Source organism: Trichomycterus rosablanca, chromosome 5 (genome assembly GCF_030014385.1).
Source record: "Trichomycterus rosablanca isolate fTriRos1 chromosome 5, fTriRos1.hap1, whole genome shotgun sequence".
In the NCBI taxonomy this organism is placed as follows: domain Eukaryota; kingdom Metazoa; phylum Chordata; class Actinopteri; order Siluriformes; family Trichomycteridae; genus Trichomycterus; species Trichomycterus rosablanca.
In genome coordinates, this window is record NC_085992.1 from 46,154,263 (window position 1) to 46,173,335 (window position 19,073).

The 19,073-nt window shown below is 37.6% G+C and overlaps 1 protein-coding gene across 1 annotated transcript; it reads left to right on the top strand.

The window, feature by feature from the left end:
• Positions 1-1,736: 1,736 nt before the first annotated feature.
• LOC134315299 (von Willebrand factor A domain-containing protein 7-like) lies at positions 1,737-13,652 on the top strand. Its single transcript, XM_062996387.1, has 15 exons — positions 1,737-1,955; positions 2,065-2,337; positions 2,453-2,549; positions 3,786-3,893; positions 4,081-4,270; positions 4,594-4,763; positions 5,532-5,644; positions 8,332-8,448; positions 8,729-8,944; positions 9,892-10,024; positions 10,687-10,842; positions 10,959-11,051; positions 11,174-11,442; positions 11,564-11,857; positions 13,224-13,652. The coding sequence occupies exons 1-15, from the start codon at positions 1,737-1,739 to the stop codon at positions 13,650-13,652; spliced, it is 2,877 nt and encodes a 958-aa protein (XP_062852457.1).
• The last annotated feature ends 5,421 nt before the right edge of the window (positions 13,653-19,073 follow it).

The following is a 19,073-nucleotide window of genomic DNA, read 5'->3' on the forward strand; positions in this document are numbered from 1 at the left end:
GGCCTTCATAATTCTTGTTGCCACTCCTACAACCCCAATTCCAATGAAGTTGGGACGTTGTGTAAAACTTGAATAAAAACAGAATACTATGATTTGCAAATCCTTTTCAACCCATATTCATTTGAATACACTACAAAGACAAAATATTTAATGTTCAAATAGATAAACTTTATTGTGTTTTGCAAATATTTGCTCATTTTGAATTTGATGCCTGCAACACGTTCCAAAGAAGTTGAGATGGGGGCATGTTTACCACTGTGTTACATCACCTTTCCTTTTAACAACACTCAATAAGCATTTGGGAACTGAGGACACTAATTGTTGAAGCTTTGTAGGTGGAATTTTTTCCCATTCTTGCTTGATGTACAACTTCAGTTGCTCAACAGTCCGGGGTCTCCGTTGTCGTATTTTGCGCTTCATAATGCGCCACACATTTTCAATGGGAGACAGGTCTGGACTGCAGGCATGCCAGTCTAGTACCCGCACACTTTTACTATGAAGCCACGCTGTTGTAACACGTGCAGAAGGTGGCTTGGCATTGTCTTGCTGAAATAAGCAGGGACGTCCCTGAAAAAGACGTTGCTTGGAAGGCAGCATATGTTGCTTCAAAACCTGTATGTACCTTTCAGCGTTAATGGTGCCTTTACAGATGTGCAAGTTACCCATGCCATGGGCACTAACACACCCCCATACCATCAGAGATGCTGGCTTTTGAGCTTAGCGCTGATAACAATCCGGACAGTCCTTTTCCTCTTTGGCCCGGAGGACACGACGTCCATGATTTCCAAAAATAATTTGAAATGTGGACTCGTCAGACCTCAGGACACTTTTCCACTTTGCGTCAGTCCATCTCAGATGAGCTCGGGCTCAGAGAAGCCGGCGGTGTTTCTGGGTGTTGTTGACATATGAGTTTTAGAGTTTTAACTTGCACTAGTAGATGGAGCGATGAACTGTGTTCACTGACAATGGTTTTCTGAAGTGTTCCTGAGCCCATGTGGTAATATCCATTTTTGGCCTTGCCGCTTACTTGCACAGATTTCTCCAGATTCTCAGAATATTTTGATGATATTATGGACCGTAGCTGATGAAATCCCTAAATTCTTTGCAATTACACGTTGAGAAACGTTGTTCTTAAACTGTTGGACTATTTGCTCACGCAGTTGTTCACAAAGTGGTGAACCTTGCTTGTGAACGACTGAGCCTTTCAGGGATGCTCCCTTTATACCCAATAACCTGTTCACCTGTGGAATGTTCCAAACAGGTGTTTTTTGAGCATTCCTCAACTTTCCCAGTCTTTTATTGTCCCTGTCCCAACTTCTTTGGAACATGTTGCAGGCATCAAATTCAAAATGAGTGAATATTTGCAAAAAAACTAAAAAGTGTATCCGTTTGAACATTAAATATCTTGTCTTTGTAGTGTATTCAATGGAATATGGGTTGAAAAAATTTTGCAAATCATCGTATTCTGTTTTTATTCATGTTTTACACAACGTCCCAACTTTATTGGAATTGTGGTTGTAAATGGTTTCTTTTATAAGAATGCACGAGGTTATACAGGGAACATTTAATAAGCTTTGAGGTAAATAGGTGTAGGAGAACCTTTAATGTTTCAGTCAACTTATAAAAAGGCATTTAGATATGTAAAATACAGACAGACATTTTGTTGTTCTTCTTCTATTTTTATTAATTTTTCCAGTATTTTTATTGTATTAAATATTTTTTTTACAGGCTTCACGATGATGACCCAAGATTTGCTGGTCAAAACCATAATCTGTGTCTTTCTAATGGGCTGCCTTATGCAAAGTCAGACTCTGGGCTTTAAGTTTGATTTTATATTTTTTCGAAAAGATCCCCTATCCAAAAGCCACCAGGACATAACTCGAGATGCAATATTACAGACAACAGTAGAAGTCTGCGAATTTCAGGCAATTAAGTTAGGAAACGATTTTGTGATGGTAAGTAATTATTTTAAAAAAGTCTGCATATTTTTTGTATTGTTATTTCCTATATTTATATACAGATGTTTATTTTTTTGTGTGTCTGTAAATAATTGTTTCCATGAAGCCAAACATACTGACAGAAGAATCGGTTGCAGAAGCTTGTTTTTCTCCTAATTCAGTCAAAAGTTTCAAAAGCAGCATTGAGGAAATCAGTAGCAACAATGTTTGGATTGACAAAGTGTTTTTCTGGAGTGCTAAACACCACTTTGATAGTGAATCGTTTTCACCTGGAAGAGAACTCATCTCTAGGGGAGTATCTGCTGCTAAAGCAAGTGTCAAAAAGCAGAGGTATGGAACTGCCAGAGAGGAGATTGGTAAAGTCTTACACACGTTGCAGGTATGGCAGAAAAATAATAGACAATAAAATAAAAGTCATCCTAAATAAATAAGGCAACAGTTTCAGGACTGAAGGTAGTTAGTTTTAAACATTTCTTGATATGCGTTTGTCTCAGGATTTCTACAGTCATAGTAACTGGATTGAAATAGGAATGAGAGAACCTTATTCCAACCTGATCATACCCGACAGCACAATTAACAGTGTGGATCAAGGTAAAGTCATTGTTGGTGTAATTTGGTTGCATGAGGGTTTCTTTACTGTGTTCCATTTCTGTGAATTCACCTTTTTATTTGAACAGTATGTGTTTTCATATATGCTGTGTATTTTTCTGCATTTTCTAAATTATTTCTGAATAAAACTGCAAAGATAAAAATGGTATTTCTGCAAGTGTGGTAACAACAAAAACTTTGGAATTTTTTATACTGTAGCAGACAAAGCAATGAATAAAGAAATAAATATTAAATATTAAAGTATAGCACTTTAATGTATAGCGTTAATGATAAATAAATAAATGTTAAAAGACAGGAAAATTGATAGGGAAATAAGTAGTCACTATATTAAAATAAATAAAATTTTAAATATGTTTATCTGAGAGAAAAACAATGTTTCCATTATTTGGGAAGACCCCATGCAACAATTAGCAATAATAGTGAAGTTAAAGGAGCTGCTAAGGGGCAAAATTATAAAACAAAACTTGTTCAAACGCACTAACCCAGTGGCAGGGACCAATCTCTTCAAGGGGGCACCAGGTAAAGCCCCGCACCTGCAAAGATAGAATAAATAAACCCACTTATCTGTGTCCAGGATTTTTTATTAATGATCAGTCTTGTATGAAGAGTCAAGGTTATTTGAGGATGTAGCCTCACATCTTTACACATTTACAGAATATTTAACCAAAGTAGAAAACCCACAAACAAAAGGAATAAAAAGAACATTAAAACTGTGACCAAAATAACTGAAACAACTTCAGTTAACCTAATCTCTAGCCTAATGTCTTTGTACTGTGGGAAGAAACCAGAGCTCCCAAAGAAAACCTATGTAGACACAAGTAACAAATGAAAGGCAAAAAAGACAACTGCAGCCCACATCAGAGCAGTTGGATAGAAAGGGGATAGAGTAGAAATGCTTGTTAAAATATGGCAAGCTGTTACAGCTTTGTCAAAAAACACTAAACAAACAAAACCAGAACAAGCCAGGGACAGCAGTGGACAAGGGGCACCGCACCACACCAACTGGCACAGCTCACGCTCAGAAAACATCATGACTGCCAGAAAGTGATACAAAACTGGCTGAGATCCTGAGATAAGATAAGGAATGCTGTCATCTGTGGCATCTTACACTACAAGTTGTGCAAGATGGTGAAAACATTATTTGTTATAGGTTCTATTGTATTTTACAAGTAAAGCTAAGATCAAGTTTCCTTCTGTGTTTTTTTTTTCCAGAAACAGAAACATGCAGGAATTGTAATGGCAGCAATTGCACAGGAAATATTCTGGAAGAAATTGTCACACAGAAGAAGCTAACCTCAGGATACTTTGGCCTTCTTAAACCAAAAGGTACTTTTATTAGCCTTTTAATAGATAAAGTCAGAAATAACTGGTCACTGAGAATGCACAAATGTTCATAAAATATGACAATCCAGGTTAAATGTTAGAAATACATAAGAAAAATTATTTTTTTTATAAATGCCATTTAATCATTATAACAAATACATTTTTTTTAATTATTTAAATGTAATTTAAGGGAAATGCAGTCATGGAGGATTTTTGGACATCACAAGTATTGCTAAGCCCACAGGAGGAATCAATAAAGATAGTAGAAGCTCCAGTCATGGTTATCTACATAACACGGCAGCGGACATAGCCACTGCAGCAACCAAACAACTGCTGTTAGATATTCGAGCATCAGCAGCCAATGATTCAGAGTTTCTCAGGTATTACATAAACACTGAGCACACACATACACCCAGAGAGAGACTCATACACACATTTTTATTCTCTTCAGTGACTTTAGTTACAGTTATTTTAATGGCTGTTTGTGTTTTATTATGTTTAATTTTTTTTATAAAAATGAAAAAATAAATAAGAGTTTAGAGACATAGTGGTTGAAACTAATTTGTTTAGAGGGACAAAAATCCCTTATCAAGAAATAATTATTTTTAACAAAACTAAATGTGACACTTATTGGCACCCCTAGATTTATTTTAAAACAACAGCCTGCACTCTCTCCACCACTCACTCACTTTTCTTTTCTTAGACTGATGGGACTCACCCAGAATATGGTGCTGTGTTTTGTTATTGACACCACTGGTAGCATGTCTGATGACATTGAAGCAGTCAAGAATGTTTCTTCATTCATTATTGACAGCAAGATAAATACAGCAGCTCAGCCATCAGAATACATTCTGGTACCATTCAATGACCCCGGTGAGAAAAACCTAATTCATAATATTTTTTTTATTGTCTAGATGTTATAGCAGTCTTGATTTTTCACTTTTCTTCTTTTTCTGTCTGAATAATTTTAACACACTGCTAAACTATTTCATTTCATGATAATGTCAGTTATGTTTTCAGAAAGTAAAACAAAATCCGCTTGGTTAAACTGAATCATTCTACAACTGAAACTATAATTTTGATTACACAGAATGTTTTATAATTTCACTTTGTTTTACCTATTATTTTTTTAAATACATTTGATACATGACTTCAGCTGTTGACTGCGTTGTGCCCATATAAATAGGTTTAGTCTGACTGTACTCATTACACAAAACATGAAGCATTATCTGGATGGCCATTTGTAATCCAGGAACCATTAGTCAGAATCTGCTAGAACACAAATACCACCTTCCACAGCTTAAAGGCTGCACTGCAGTAAAGTAGCCAAGTTTGGAATAACATCATATGAAATTACTAAGCCATTCAAAAATAAATGTGATAGTAAAATACTTTACACCACCAAATAAACAGTATTGAACTTTGTTTAAATAAATGTATGAAATTCATATTATTTAAATAACGTTAAATAATGTTTTTAGATGTATGTAATGTTTTAGATGTATTTTAGATGTGTGCAAAATGATGTAAACTTTACCATAACCTGCATTATGCAATTATTTTGTAATATACAATCAAATACGTTATACACGTTTATGTAAAGTATTAATTTATATTACTTTTTTCTTCCCAACTCTTTAGATTTTGGCCCACTTATAAGAACAACAGACCCTGGTCTGTTTAAACAACAACTTTATGCACTTACAGCTCATGGTGGAGGAGACGAACCTGAGATGTGTCTCTCAGCACTGCAGGTATGCCTATAAAAATTTACATTTACATTTTCTGCATTTAGCAGACGCTCTTATCCAGAGCGACTTACAGAAGTGCTTCCATAGTGAACATTTCATTTCTCAAGTTTAAGTAAACAACAGTCGAAGAACACAAATCTGCTGAAACCTGTTAGAACCAGTGTTTTGTTGTTTTTGTTAGGAAATGAAAAAAAATGTTAGTAACTAAGTACAAGTCAACTTAAGTGCTTAGTAAAAAGGTGGGTTTTGAATCGTTTTTTAAAGACAGCAAGAGACTCAGATGTTTGGACAGACAGAGGAAGTTCATTCCACCACTTGGGTGCTAGAACAGAGAAGAGCCTTGATGCTTGTCTTTCTTTAGTCCTGGGTGGAGGCTCAAGTTGAGCTAGACTAGTGGCTCGGAGGTTGCATGGTACAGAACGGGGTTTGATTAGACCACGAAGGTAGCTTGGGGCTGGTCCATTTTTGGCTTTGTAGGCGAGCATCAGTGTTTTAAACTGAATGTGTGCAGCTACAGGAAGCCAGTGAAGAGAACGCAGCAGTGGGGTGATGTGGCAGTGTTTGGGCTGGTTAAAAACCAGACGGGCAGCTGCATTTTGAATGAGCTGCGGTCTGCATGGTCGTCATCCCAGAAGGAAGCTGACGCACAAGAAAGCCAGCAAACAGTTTGCTGAAAACAAGCAGTCCAAGAACATGGATTACTGGACTGCCCTGTGGTCTGACGAGACCAAGATAAACTTGTTTGGCTCAGATGGTGTCCAGCATGTGTGGCGTCGCCCTGGTGAGAAGTACCAAGACAACTGTATCTTGCCTACAGTCAAGCATGGTGGTGGTAGCATCATGGTCTTGGGCTGCATGAGTGTTGCTGGCACTGGGGAGCTGCAGTTCATTGAGGGAAACATGAATTCCAACATGTACTGTGACATTCTGAAACAGAGCATGATCCCCTCCCTTCGAAAACTGGGCCTCATGGCAGTTTTCCAACAGGATAACGACCCCAAACACAACCTCCAAGATGACAACTGCCTTGCTGAGGAAGCTGAAGGTAAAGGTGATGGACTAAACCCAATTGAGCACCTGTGGCGCATCCTCAAGTGGAAGGTGGAGGAGTTCAAGGTGTCTAACATCCACCAGCTCCGTGATGTCATCATGGAGGAGTGGAAGAGGATTCCAGTAGCAACCTGTGCAGCTCTGGTGAATTCCATGCCCAGGAGGGTTAAGGCAGTGCTGGATAATAATGGTGGTCACACAAAATATTGACACTTTGGGCACAATTTGGACATGTTCACTGTGGGGTGTACTCACTTATGTTGCCAGCTATTTAGACATTAATGGCTGTGTGTTGAGTTATTTTCAGAAGACAGTAAATCTACACTGCTATACAAGCTGTACACTGACTACTCTAAGTTATATCCAAGTTTCATGTCTATAGTGTTGTCCCATGAAAAGATATAATGAAATATTTGCAGAAATGTGAGGGGTGTACTCACTTTTGTGATACACTGTATATAAACATGATGCTTTGTTCCATATAAATTAATTCCATACATGTTTGACAAAATATTATATTTATGATATGTATATGTACAGGATAGTGACATTGCTGGTATTGTGTGTGGGTTCTGGGGACCTTGCTGTCTGTGGTTACTGTCGGTGAATGAAAGTCCCATGTTGACAGACAATGGCTGTAACTGTTTGTAATGACAGGAGGGCTTCAGTAACCTAAATAACCTCTGTACAAGTGGCATGAGCAAAAAGCATCTACAACAGCAAATGATCATATTTGCTTATACTCCCATCAACCAGAAACAGAAATCTGAGGCTGAAAGGAGCACAGGTTCTTATTGGACCACTGGAGTATTTAATCAGCTTTATTTTGTATTTGTTTATTTATTTATTTATCAGCACAAAGCTAAAGTTATCTTGTGCAAGTTCAATAAACATGACACTAAATCCAATAGTGCATCTTCGTGGTGGTACAGAGATTTTGCAGTGCTTCTATTTTGCAGTTATGTCAACATAGACCAATAAAAAAAAAATCTGTATCTTGTGGAGCCCATGACACAAAATTAGGGCTGTTCTGAGAGCAAATTCTGGTTCCTCTCAATATTGTGTTCCTAATAAAATGGTTTTATATACAGACACAGCTGATCACATTTTGTTAATTTTCTAAGCAACAATGCTCAAAGGAACTCATGCTCTACAGGAAACAGACTTAAAATGAACTTTAGTTCACAATATCTATTCATTTACTAAACTTCATTTATTAAAAAATAAAGTATTTAATATTAAATGTAGCATAAGCTTTGCACATGCATGTAGATACTACCAGTCGACTGTTTGGACACCCCAGATTGAGATAAATTGAATTTTACTCAATTAATGATTAATTAAGACAAGACATGGAAGAGCATTACAGGTAATTAAGAAATAAGACTGGTTGTGCATAATTGTAACATTGTTATTTATGTAAAATGTGGCTTATTTCAAAAACCTAATTTTAGACTTTTACTACTGCTGAGATCCAGGACTAAAATCCTCAGCGGCATCTACATACAGACATGATTGCCTATGTCAGGGGGTCGCAAAGAGTGTAAATTACATCATATACAAAAGCATGCTGTGAAATTAATGTATAATGGCATCAATGCAACAAATCAAACTAAAAAATGGAATTTCTTTTGTTCCAGCTTGCCCTTACTGGATCTCCACCACAGACTGAGATGTTTGTATTTACGGATGCTAATGCAAAAGATTACTCGTTAAAAAGCACAATTTTAGCACTCATTCAAAGAACAAAGTCTGTTGTAAGTACAAACACATACATGTTACATAAATACATACAAACAGTGATCAAAGGGCTTCAACAATGTCTTTCAGTAGTGATACTTCATACGTTGTAGTCACACATATATTGATCCTAAAAAATTACATGCACAAGATCATAAAACTACATACACATATAAGTGTACCTAATGTCATTTTCTTTACAAATGTATGTGAATGTTTAATTTCAGTTGTATAAACAGATACAACAAAGTCAGTCTGAACAATAATAATTGAAAATATTATTTTTCTGCTCTTCAGGTGAACTTCATGCTGACTAACACCCTCGCTCGGCGGCGCCGTAGCAATAATGAGCCTGTAAATGGCCAAAACCAGTTCTCCAGTCGAAGTTCCATTTCAACAATGCAAATTTATAATGAACTGGCTCAGACCTCTGGGGGGCAGGCTATTGTGGTCTCCAAAGGAAATCTGCCCCAGGCCACTAGCATCATAACAGATACATCAAGATCTTCACTGGTAATTAGAGAACTTTATTAAAAAAACATACTAGTACTTAATAGTAAATGAGTATTGGCATAACCAAGAAACTTTCAGGTGCACAATTTTGAATAATTTATTTCTTTTAATAATTGTTTTCTTTTTTCTAACAGCTTCTTTATATAAATACATTTACATGTACATGCACATTAACATTTATGGTATTTTGCAGACACATTAAGCCAGTTACAGTGTAAGCAGTTGAAGGTTAAATGCCTTGTTTGGGGGCCTAGCAGCGGCAACTTGATGGTAGTGGGGCCTGAAACTAATTTTGATTGTTAGTTCAGTACCAAAACCACTGAGCCACCACCGCACCATACATAATATTACTCATAATAATATTTTAACAGACTCATAATTTTAAAAAGCTCCATCAAAAGGAGAGCAAATAATTACAAATGTACATCTATTCCTGCATTTCAGGCCTGCAACACTTTCCAAAAATGTTGAAATGGGGGCAATTTAGGGCTAGTAATGACATTTAACAAACTAAATAATGATGTGATTGTAATCATGAAATAGTACAAAAGAAGTATTGACGAAATGCTGTGTCTTTAAGGACTAAAGATGGACACAGGATCTCCAGTTTGTCAACAAATGCTTGAGAAAATTATTGAAATGTTCCTCACAAACAACATGACATATATCGGGTACATATGTCTGCAGTTGAAGAAAGGTCATTTTAAAAAACACTGCAATTTTTTATTGTTGCTGTTGGATGTGCTTTACACCACCTCAGCCAATGCTTGGCATTTCAAACTGATATAATTGGCTTGTAAGTGGCTGCTTAGCCATGTAAACCCAATCATAGGAGCTTCTAAAGAACAGTTCTCAAGCTGTAGATGAAGTATGTGTATCAGATGCATATTTTTATCCTGTAGTTCGTGTGAAAATAAATTTAACACCAAACATTTCTTTTTCTGCAGGTCACTATTTTTCAGGCTGTAAGAAACATACCAAAACCTGAAAACTTCACATTCACAGTGGATTCTTCTTTGCAAAACCTGACTATTTACATTACAGGCCAAAATCCATTCTACACCATCACCAACCCCTCAGGTGTGTGGATTGTGAAAATAATATGTAATAGTGAAACATTCATGACTGTATAAAATATGTAACATTATATGAATCAAATCAATGAATCAGTTTGCAGTCAATTGTAAAAAACATGTTTGTTGCTGAATTTACATCTAGGAATGCTGCAGACTTATCTGTGCCCAAGCGCATGTAAGATGTCTGATACAAAGAGGAAATGAGTGCTGTGATCTGATACCTTTCAAATTCTTTTTGTAAATAGTGGATGTCATGTGGACAGCACGGTGGGTAGTACTGCCGCCTCATAGCAAGATGGATTTGATTACCAGACAGGGCGGTCCGGGTCCTTTCTGTATGGAGTTTGCATGTTCCCCCTTTGTCTGTGTGGGTTTCCTCAAGGAGCTCCGGTTTCCTCCAACAGTCCATAGACATGCAGTCAGGTTAATTGGAGACACTAAATTGCCTTGCTGTGAGGCGACAGTGCTACTCATCAAGCCCCCGTGCCGCTCCAAACAATGACAGTAACACCGTAATAAATCTACCACTGTCCTAACTTTTATGAAACATGTTGCAACCATCAAATTTAGAACAAGCCTATCTATATGAGATTGATTAGTTGAAACATCTTGTACTTTTTGTTTTGGGATTGTAATATGTTTTAACATTTACATTTTTTAATCCAGGGGTCTCACAGAGCAGTGCTGAATCAAACGGATCTTTGGGGATTATTGAGAAAGTGGGTAATTTTTACACACTACGTCCAAATATTTCTGACCAGACTGCTGGACTGTGGCTCATTAACACAACGTCAACGTATCCCTATACCATCAAAGTAGTTGGTAAAACTAATATGTTAACATTTTTTATTTAATGCTCGTAAAATGTCAGATATTAAAGTAAGTAAATGTCAATAAGATGTTTCTTTTATTATTTTTTATTTTTTATATACATCCAGGTCAAAGCAAGGTTGATTTCCTGTTTGACTTTGTAGAACTTTTTCAAGGTCCCCATCCAGGTTATACTGTGTTAAAAAGCAGACCTGCAGCTAGTAAGTGAACATGCCTTTATAAGTGGTACTTAATTGATGGTAATATGGTAATTTCTTTATCAGTTGACTGTAAGTACTTTTCTTTATCACCACATGTTATTGTTTTATTTTATTTCATTTAGACAGCAATGTCACCCTGCTTGTCTCCATGCTTGGTGGCGACAGTGTAAGGCCAACCGAGGTAGCTCTGGTTGAAGCATCAAGCTCCAATTTTGTCACTGGGACTCTGGAAAATGTATCCAGTGGACAATACTTGGCAACCATTAACAGCATCCCTTCAGGAGAGTTTACTGTTCGTGTGGTTGGAGACAGCAGCTCCACTAAATCATCAAGTAACCGCTTTCAGAGACAATCCTCTACTCAGTTTCAAGCATCAAATGTGACCATTACTGTAAGTTTACTAATGATAATTGTGTTGAATTTTGGTAAGTTGACCAAAACTTTTTGTAAGTTGTTCAAAATAATACAACAGGGGTTTATTATAACACAGGACTTGTCATCTTTACCTGCAGACGGAACCTGATGGTACAATGGAACCCGGAAAAGCATTCACGCTGCCTTTTACAGTGGCAACCAGTGGCTCTAAAGGAATTTATCAGATTAGAATCACTACTGACCGCAGTTTTGCAGTAGATTTCCCCTCGTCTCTGTCTCTTGAGAGTGGTGGCAGTGGAAATGGGACAGTAACTTTGACCGCTCCTGAAAGCACCCCCTCAGGAACTGATGTTACTGTCACTATTGAAGCTGAAGCACCTGAAGGAACTGACTCCAACTACGCTGTACTGCGACTTGCTGTTATAGCTCCGGTAACTGCTTACATTTAACATTCAATTACAAACCCTGTTTCCAAAAAAGTTGGAATGTGACTAAAATCAAATGAAAAAAAAAAATCCAATGTTTTCACTGATCAGGTTTATTGTGTTTTGTAAATATAAAAACATTTAGAATTTAATGCCTACAACACTTCACATAAAATGTGAAAAGTTAGGACAGAGGCAAAACAAGATTAAAAAGTTTATTGAATATTTTGGTTACAGTGTTCCACAACAAGCAGAAAAACTGGTTACAGCTGAAGGAATCATGAAAGGGTCAAATTAAAGCCCTACCTAATTCACAGCCGTGAAAATCATGTCACAGACAGTGAAATGAGCTGTTTTCTGTGTAATATGCACTTTTACATCTTCATGTTTACTGCATGTAGCACTGCAGTGACACTGACATGGTGGTGGTGTGTTAGTGTGTGTTGTGCTGGTATAAGCGGATCAGACACAGCAGCGCTGCTGGAGTTTTTAAAGACCTCACTGTCACTGCTGGACTGAGAATGTGTATTTATTTAATTTATATTTAACTTACTAAAGTTATTTAATGACTGCCGTGAAATGTGGCACTTTTTCCCTTAAATTTCTTAGGGCCCTATGTATAAATTGAGGATCCACCAAAGGAACTGTCTTTACAAGCGCTGATTGGTGGTGGATGTCTAGTTTATGACAAACTTCAGGACAGAATTGCCAATCAGTTCAAAAACTCCAATTTATTTAGTCATTTACTTACATCTTATATTCAGCAAGAATGGACAAAAATCTACTTGTAAAATCATAACAGTTAGTGTTTTCAGTTCCCAAACCATTACAAAGTCTCATTAATATGAAAGGTTCTGGAACACGGGTAAACACGCCCCTGTCCTAAATGAAGTGTGTTCCAGGCATTACATTCTAAATGTGTTTATATTTACACATTACAATGATCAGTGAAAATATTTTTTTCTTTCTATTTTTGTCAGTTAAATAAAGATATTAAGATTAAGAGAATAAACAAATCCTTAACAAATTCTCATTTTTAATGTGTTTTAAAAAATGACCCAACTATTCTGGAAATAGTTATACAATATAAACATGGAACTAAGTGTGCTAAATTTAGCCTCTAAGAACAAAAGCAAATTGTCCAAGAATTAAAAGGCAGGATTGTCCAAGAATTATCCAATTGCAGCAGGATATGTTACAATCTGCCCTTTGAGGGCCACCATAACGTTGATAAGGCGAAATGAGTTTGACACCCCTGACTTAGAGGGATTCAGAAATATGTAATATTTTTCAACACAATATGTTGTTCCTCCTACATGTTTCCGCCTGTATGTAGACAGTAATATAATGTGTTGTTTTCTGCTCCTCAAAGGTAACAGATTTTACATCTCCAGTATGTAAAATAGTTAGCGTCAATGCTAACTGCTCAGGTAACTGCACCTTCTCCTCATGGAACCTCTCTGCCAACATGTCTGATATAAATGGGACTGGAATTCAAGCTGTAAGAGTCCTCAAGGGAAACGGGACCCTGAACACCAGCACTGCACTTGATAATGGAGACGTAAATATCACACTGGTAGACTACAGCGCCTCTTGCTGTTTCCCAGAGGTAGAACTGGTTGCTGTGGATTCAGTGGGAAATGCTGGCACCTGCTTCATGTCAGTAAAAGCTACAGTTAATCAAACCACCAGTGTTCCACCAACCACCCAAAACAACAGTGCACAACGCTGCTGGTTCCTGCCACTCGGCATGTGGGTAAATGTAGGAGTCCTGGTTCTTTACCAATATTTGCAATATTAATCATTTGAATGGATCAGTATATCATGAGTTTATAATCCTGCATTATACAATTAAACATACATACATTTTGGGACATGTCTTTTTAGGAAAACAATGTATTTTAAGCCGCTCAGGTGGCGCAGTGGTAAAATATGCTAGCACATCAGAGCTGGGTTTTCGAATACATAGTTCAGAAAACAGTAATCCACAGTCAGCCAGAGGTAATCGTCCTTCTTCATGACTATGAGTAATCAGTTTTATTCCATATATATCAGTGTTTGCTATATATTTCCTGTTTGGCTTGCCATAATACATGCATAATATGAGGTGGGTGGTTGAGTTCATGTCGTGGAGAAGAAACTTTAATACTTGGATACTCGAATACCAATGCTGGCTGCCAAAATGCAAAGCCAAACATTGCATTAAAGATGATTAACAATGAATGATTAGTAATGATTAGTCATAAATAATTCCGATAAATATTTTATTTAATTAATGTTAGTTCTGTTAAGTTTAATATTAGTTCTGTTAAGTTTAATATTTGTTTTGAACTGTTAAATTAAAGAATTGTATTTTGAAAAGTCTATTTCACTGTGTTTTTATTCAGTTGTATAAGACCTAAGAAGGCTAAAGGACTCTAAGTCTAAGACCTTTTCAGGATTTATCAATAATGTATCCTAATGTAGCTGTGGCAGGGGTTGCAGCCTACTTGGCCACTGAAAAAGGTGGTCGAGCCCCTTAAAAGGTTGGGAAACAGTGGTCTAAAACAAAACAGTTGGGAATCTGCAAAATAAGTATAAACAGTTGATATAATATTGGTTACACAATTTTAAAACTGGAGAACTGTTAAAAGCCTCAGGTATCATTATTGGTATAAAAAAGTATTCACCAAAGGCTCAGTTATTTGCAAGCAGAGGTGGGTTTCTCTGTGTCCCAACAAAGGATATAATAATAGAATAGTAGGTAGTAGTATACACATACACTTGTACAGTACAATAAAAGTCTTTTTCCCGCATATCCCAGCTCATTTTGAAGTCATGGTCAGAGCGCAGGGTCAGCCATTGTACAACATGCCTGAGCCAAGAGGGTAAAGCGCCTTGCTCAAGGCCCCAACAGTGGCTGCATGGCAGAGCCAGGATTCAGATCCACAACCTTTGATTGATAGCTCCTCTCATTAGGTTACTACTGTCCCATAGAATAGGTATAGACATGCATAATAAATGTATATAAATACAGGGTGAGTCAAAAGTCTCAGGACACTCTTTTATTTCAAAAACGAAAGGGAAAATGACATATCTGAATACCTCAGCAAGTAATGGGCTAGGGGGGCCTATCTTTTAGGCTATGTCTGGAACATGTCCGCCATCTTGAAAGCCGCCATAATGGATCAAGGGCAAGTCTTTCCAATGGGAAGGTGGTCATGTAGCATATCAAAGAAGACCAGAATTTTCTCAGAAATCGATTGCCACAATCAGATTTGCAAGATCTCTTGTGGTTCAAAAGTTATCAACACAGAAAGTTGCAACAACAATCGGGAACGTTCTGTGTTCAATGTGTTGTCCCTGGTGCTGAACACAGAGCTGAAGGCGCTGGATCCAATCGTTCTGAACCCGCATGAGAATCTCTGGAGAAATTATGTCACAAGCCTCCACGATGCGGTGCTGAAGGTGGTGTTTGTTGTGGATTTTCTCAGCATACACAATTTGTTTGAGATGACCCCAGAGATAAAAGTCAAGTGGTGTGAGGTCGGTGAACTGGGCGGCCATTCCACAGGACCACGACGAAAACCAACGACCAGGGAATTGAATATCCAGCCACTGACAAACACCTGCTCCGTAGTGTGGTGGAGCCCCATCCTGTTGGAAATAACAGGGGAAACTGCCATCTTCGGTCAGAATGGATGGGAACACTGTTTCCTGTTGCATTGTTAGGTAGCGCTGAGCATTTAGGGTCTGGTCGATGAAAATGGGTCAGATTACGACTTTGGTGTCTGCCGTCCAGTGAGGGTTTTTGTCACTCCAGTAGCTCACGTTCTGGCGGTTGATCTCACCACTGACATAAAAATGGGCCTCGTCACTGAACAGAATGCCCTGTGCAAATGCGGGATCCTGCAGCTGGATCTTGAAGGGGTGCCACTTATTGGTATGAAGAATCCGTACAAGGGATGACTGGCTGACACCACATTCTGCTGCGAGACGTTGCGCGCTGCGTCGTGGACTTTTCGCAAAGGCTGCCAAAACCATTGTTGAGGTTTCTTCGTCGGTAGCGGCCTTCGGACCACTATGTGGCTTGTTGTCCACAGTCCCGGTTTCTCAGAATTTGGCTATGAGGGATGCAACAGTGCTGTGTGAAATTGGTGGTCTTTCCAGGTGTCGGTTGTTGAAGTCTGTGGCTATGATTTGGCAGCTGCGTTCCCCGGAAATCAGAATCACCTCAATCCTCTCTTCCTTCGTCAATTCCATCTTCAGTTACCTGTAACAAACAACAAAAGTTTTGAACCTGATCCAATATGGCGGCTTTCAAGATGGCGGTCATGTTCCGGACATAGCCTAAAAGATAGGCCCCCTCACCCATTACTTGCTGGGGTATTCAGATCTGTCATTTTCCCTTTCATTTCTGAAATAAAAGAGTGCCCTGAGACTTTTGACTCACCCTGTAGTTTGGCATACCACCAGCAAATCTATCGAATGTTTTTCAGCAAGGTATAGTCACAATAATTACAACTAAAATACTTAGAAGACATAAGTCATAAGGAGCTTGCACTTGCATCTATATGTACTTTTATACCTATTTTTACTTTCAGTAAGTATATGTACATACATGCATTAGCTTAATCACTGTTTACTTTAGAAACAGGATAAGGGGGTCTATTTATTATTTAGGGGTTATTAGGGGTGCAGCAAGGGGTTATTCATGCAGACAACACATGACCCGTACAACTGAACCTGTCTCCTAAAAGTTGTAAACAAAGTTGTAAACTCTCATCAAACTACCTAAACGTATACATTTGTGAAAAACACACTATAGTACAATTAAGCATTCCAGAAAAAAATTTAAAAGCAAGTCAAATTAAAATATATGTGTCTAAAAGAGGTAACAAAACCAGATGTAAGGTTCTGGGACTCCAAAGTGAGAGCCATTATGTCCAAATGGCCAAAAACTTGGATCAGTGGCCAGTACACCAGGATTCCTTCATTGATAACTACTTCAGGAAGACACACAAAAACTCGGGTAAATATATCTGGAACTGCATCTTCTTCATCTTTTGGTTGCTTCCTTTAGGAATCGACACAGCAGATCATTCGTCTCCATCTTGCCCTTTCCTAAACATCCTCTTCTGTCATAGCAATGACCTGCATGACTCCACATCTCTCACTGCATTCGGGCGGCACGGTGGCTCAGTGGGTAGCACTGTCGCCTCACAGCAAGAAGGTCCTGGGTTCAATACCTGGGTGGGGCGGTCCAGGTCCTATCTGTGTGGAGTTCTGTGCATGTTCTCCCTGTGTCCACATGGGTTTCCTCCCACAGTCCAAAGATGTGCAAGTGAGGTGAATAGAAGATACAAAATTGTCCATGACTGTTTGATATTAAACTGAAGAACTGAAGAATCTTGTGTAATGAGTAACTACTGTTTTTTGTCATGAATGTAACCAAAGTGTAAAACATGACGTTAAAATCCTAATAAATAAACAAACAAACTCACTGCATTTATAAAACTACTCCTTGACCTTCCTTTCCCCCTGCCTGAGAAAAAATATAATTTTATTTATTTCATATAATTGTTTTTGAATTCAAGATAATAATTGTTGCAGTTTTACAAGTAAATATTTTGCCCATTATCGCAGTTTACAAGACTTGACATAAAGTTACTTTGAAATCTAGAATCTGACCACTATTTTTTACAAAACATGCTGAAACTTGGACTTGTCTGACCAGTACAACATTGTCTTTGAACTGACTGATAATTCTATCACAACGTTTGTTATTAAGTGCTGAACCACAATCCACCCTTTCTGGGAAATGGGTGGATGCTTTATTTATACTCAGTCTTGATGACCTCACCTGTGTTCATTGTATAGCCATAGTCTTGCATTGTGTTGTAGGTGTCACATTCTATTGTTTTTTATGTTTACAAAACACAATTACGTACATATATGGAAACAGGTTTCAGCTACTACAGGGTGATTCACATATAAAGAGGTCATTGCACTTAAATTCTTAATAGAATTATCCATCATACAAAACAAAAGCATTAGTATCAGTGAACCTAATCCTTTAAACAACCATTGACATGCTTGACATGTTTCATAATAATATAATATGCATAAAAATACACTATATATAAAAAAGTATTGGGGCCCTCCTGCTATTTGAATTCATGTGTTCCAACTTTGCTGCTACTGTTTAGGGAAGGCCCTTTCCTGTTCCAGCATGACTGTGCACCTGTACACAAAGCAAGCTCAATGAAGACATGATCTTGGCTTAAAGAAGTTCCTTAAAAGCCCTCCACAGAGCCCTGACCTCAGTTTTACAGATCAGCTTTGGAATGATATGAAACATAAACTGAGGTTTTCTTGACATCCATACCCAGCCACACAAATGCTCCTGTGACTGACTGGGCACAAATTCGCACAGACATTCATCATACTCCTGTGGGAAGCATTCTCATAGAATGGTTGTTATTGCTGGAATGATCACATATTTACATTGACATTTTCGTCATTTAGCAGACGCTCTTATCCAGAGCGACTTACAGAAGTGCTTCCATAGTAAACATTACCTTACTCTAGTTTAGTGTAGACAACAGTTTTTTGTTTTTTTTCAAGAAATGAATGAGTGTTAGTAAGTAAGTACAAGTCAGCTTAAGTGCTTGGTAAAGAGGTGAGTTTTTAATCATTTTTTAAAGACAGCAAGAGACTCAGATGTTCGGACAGACAGAGGAAGTTCATTCCACCACCACACAGTCCAAAGACGTGCAATTGAGGTGAATTGGAGATACAAAATTGTCCATGACTGTGTTTGATGTTAAACTTGAACTGATGAATTGTGTGTAACCAGTAATTAGCTGTCCTGGCATGAATGTAACCAAAGTGTGTAAAACATGATGTTAAAATCCTAATAAATAAATAAATTGTAAATAAATCTATCTTTATATAATATACTTTTATCTATACTATTTTTCTAGATCCAAAATATGTTGACACCTGCACAAAGAGAAATTCCTTGTACACCGGGCGAATAAATAAAGATTCTGATTCTGAATTGTACAGGATGTTAAAGGCATGACTTGATTTGCTGAAACTATTAATGTACTCTCAAAAATATACTAATAATCTGGTATTTCACCAAAATACTTAGCTTTCACATAATTCCATGAAAATGAAAATAAATTAAGTTTACCTTTTTCTGCTGTATTTACACATGATAACCCTCATCATCAAT

Bases quoted from the DNA above. Each gene is read 5' to 3' on its own strand.
- LOC134315299 (XM_062996387.1), top strand. From the start codon at position 1,737: ATGATGACCCAAGATTTGCTGGTCAAAACCATAATCTGTGTCTTTCTA. The intron at 4,271-4,593 runs GTATTACATAAA...TTCTTTTCTTAG, and splicing joins AATGATTCAGAGTTTCTCAG to ACTGATGGGACTCACCCAGA. The intron at 4,764-5,531 runs GTGAGAAAAACC...CCAACTCTTTAG, and splicing joins GGTACCATTCAATGACCCCG to ATTTTGGCCCACTTATAAGA.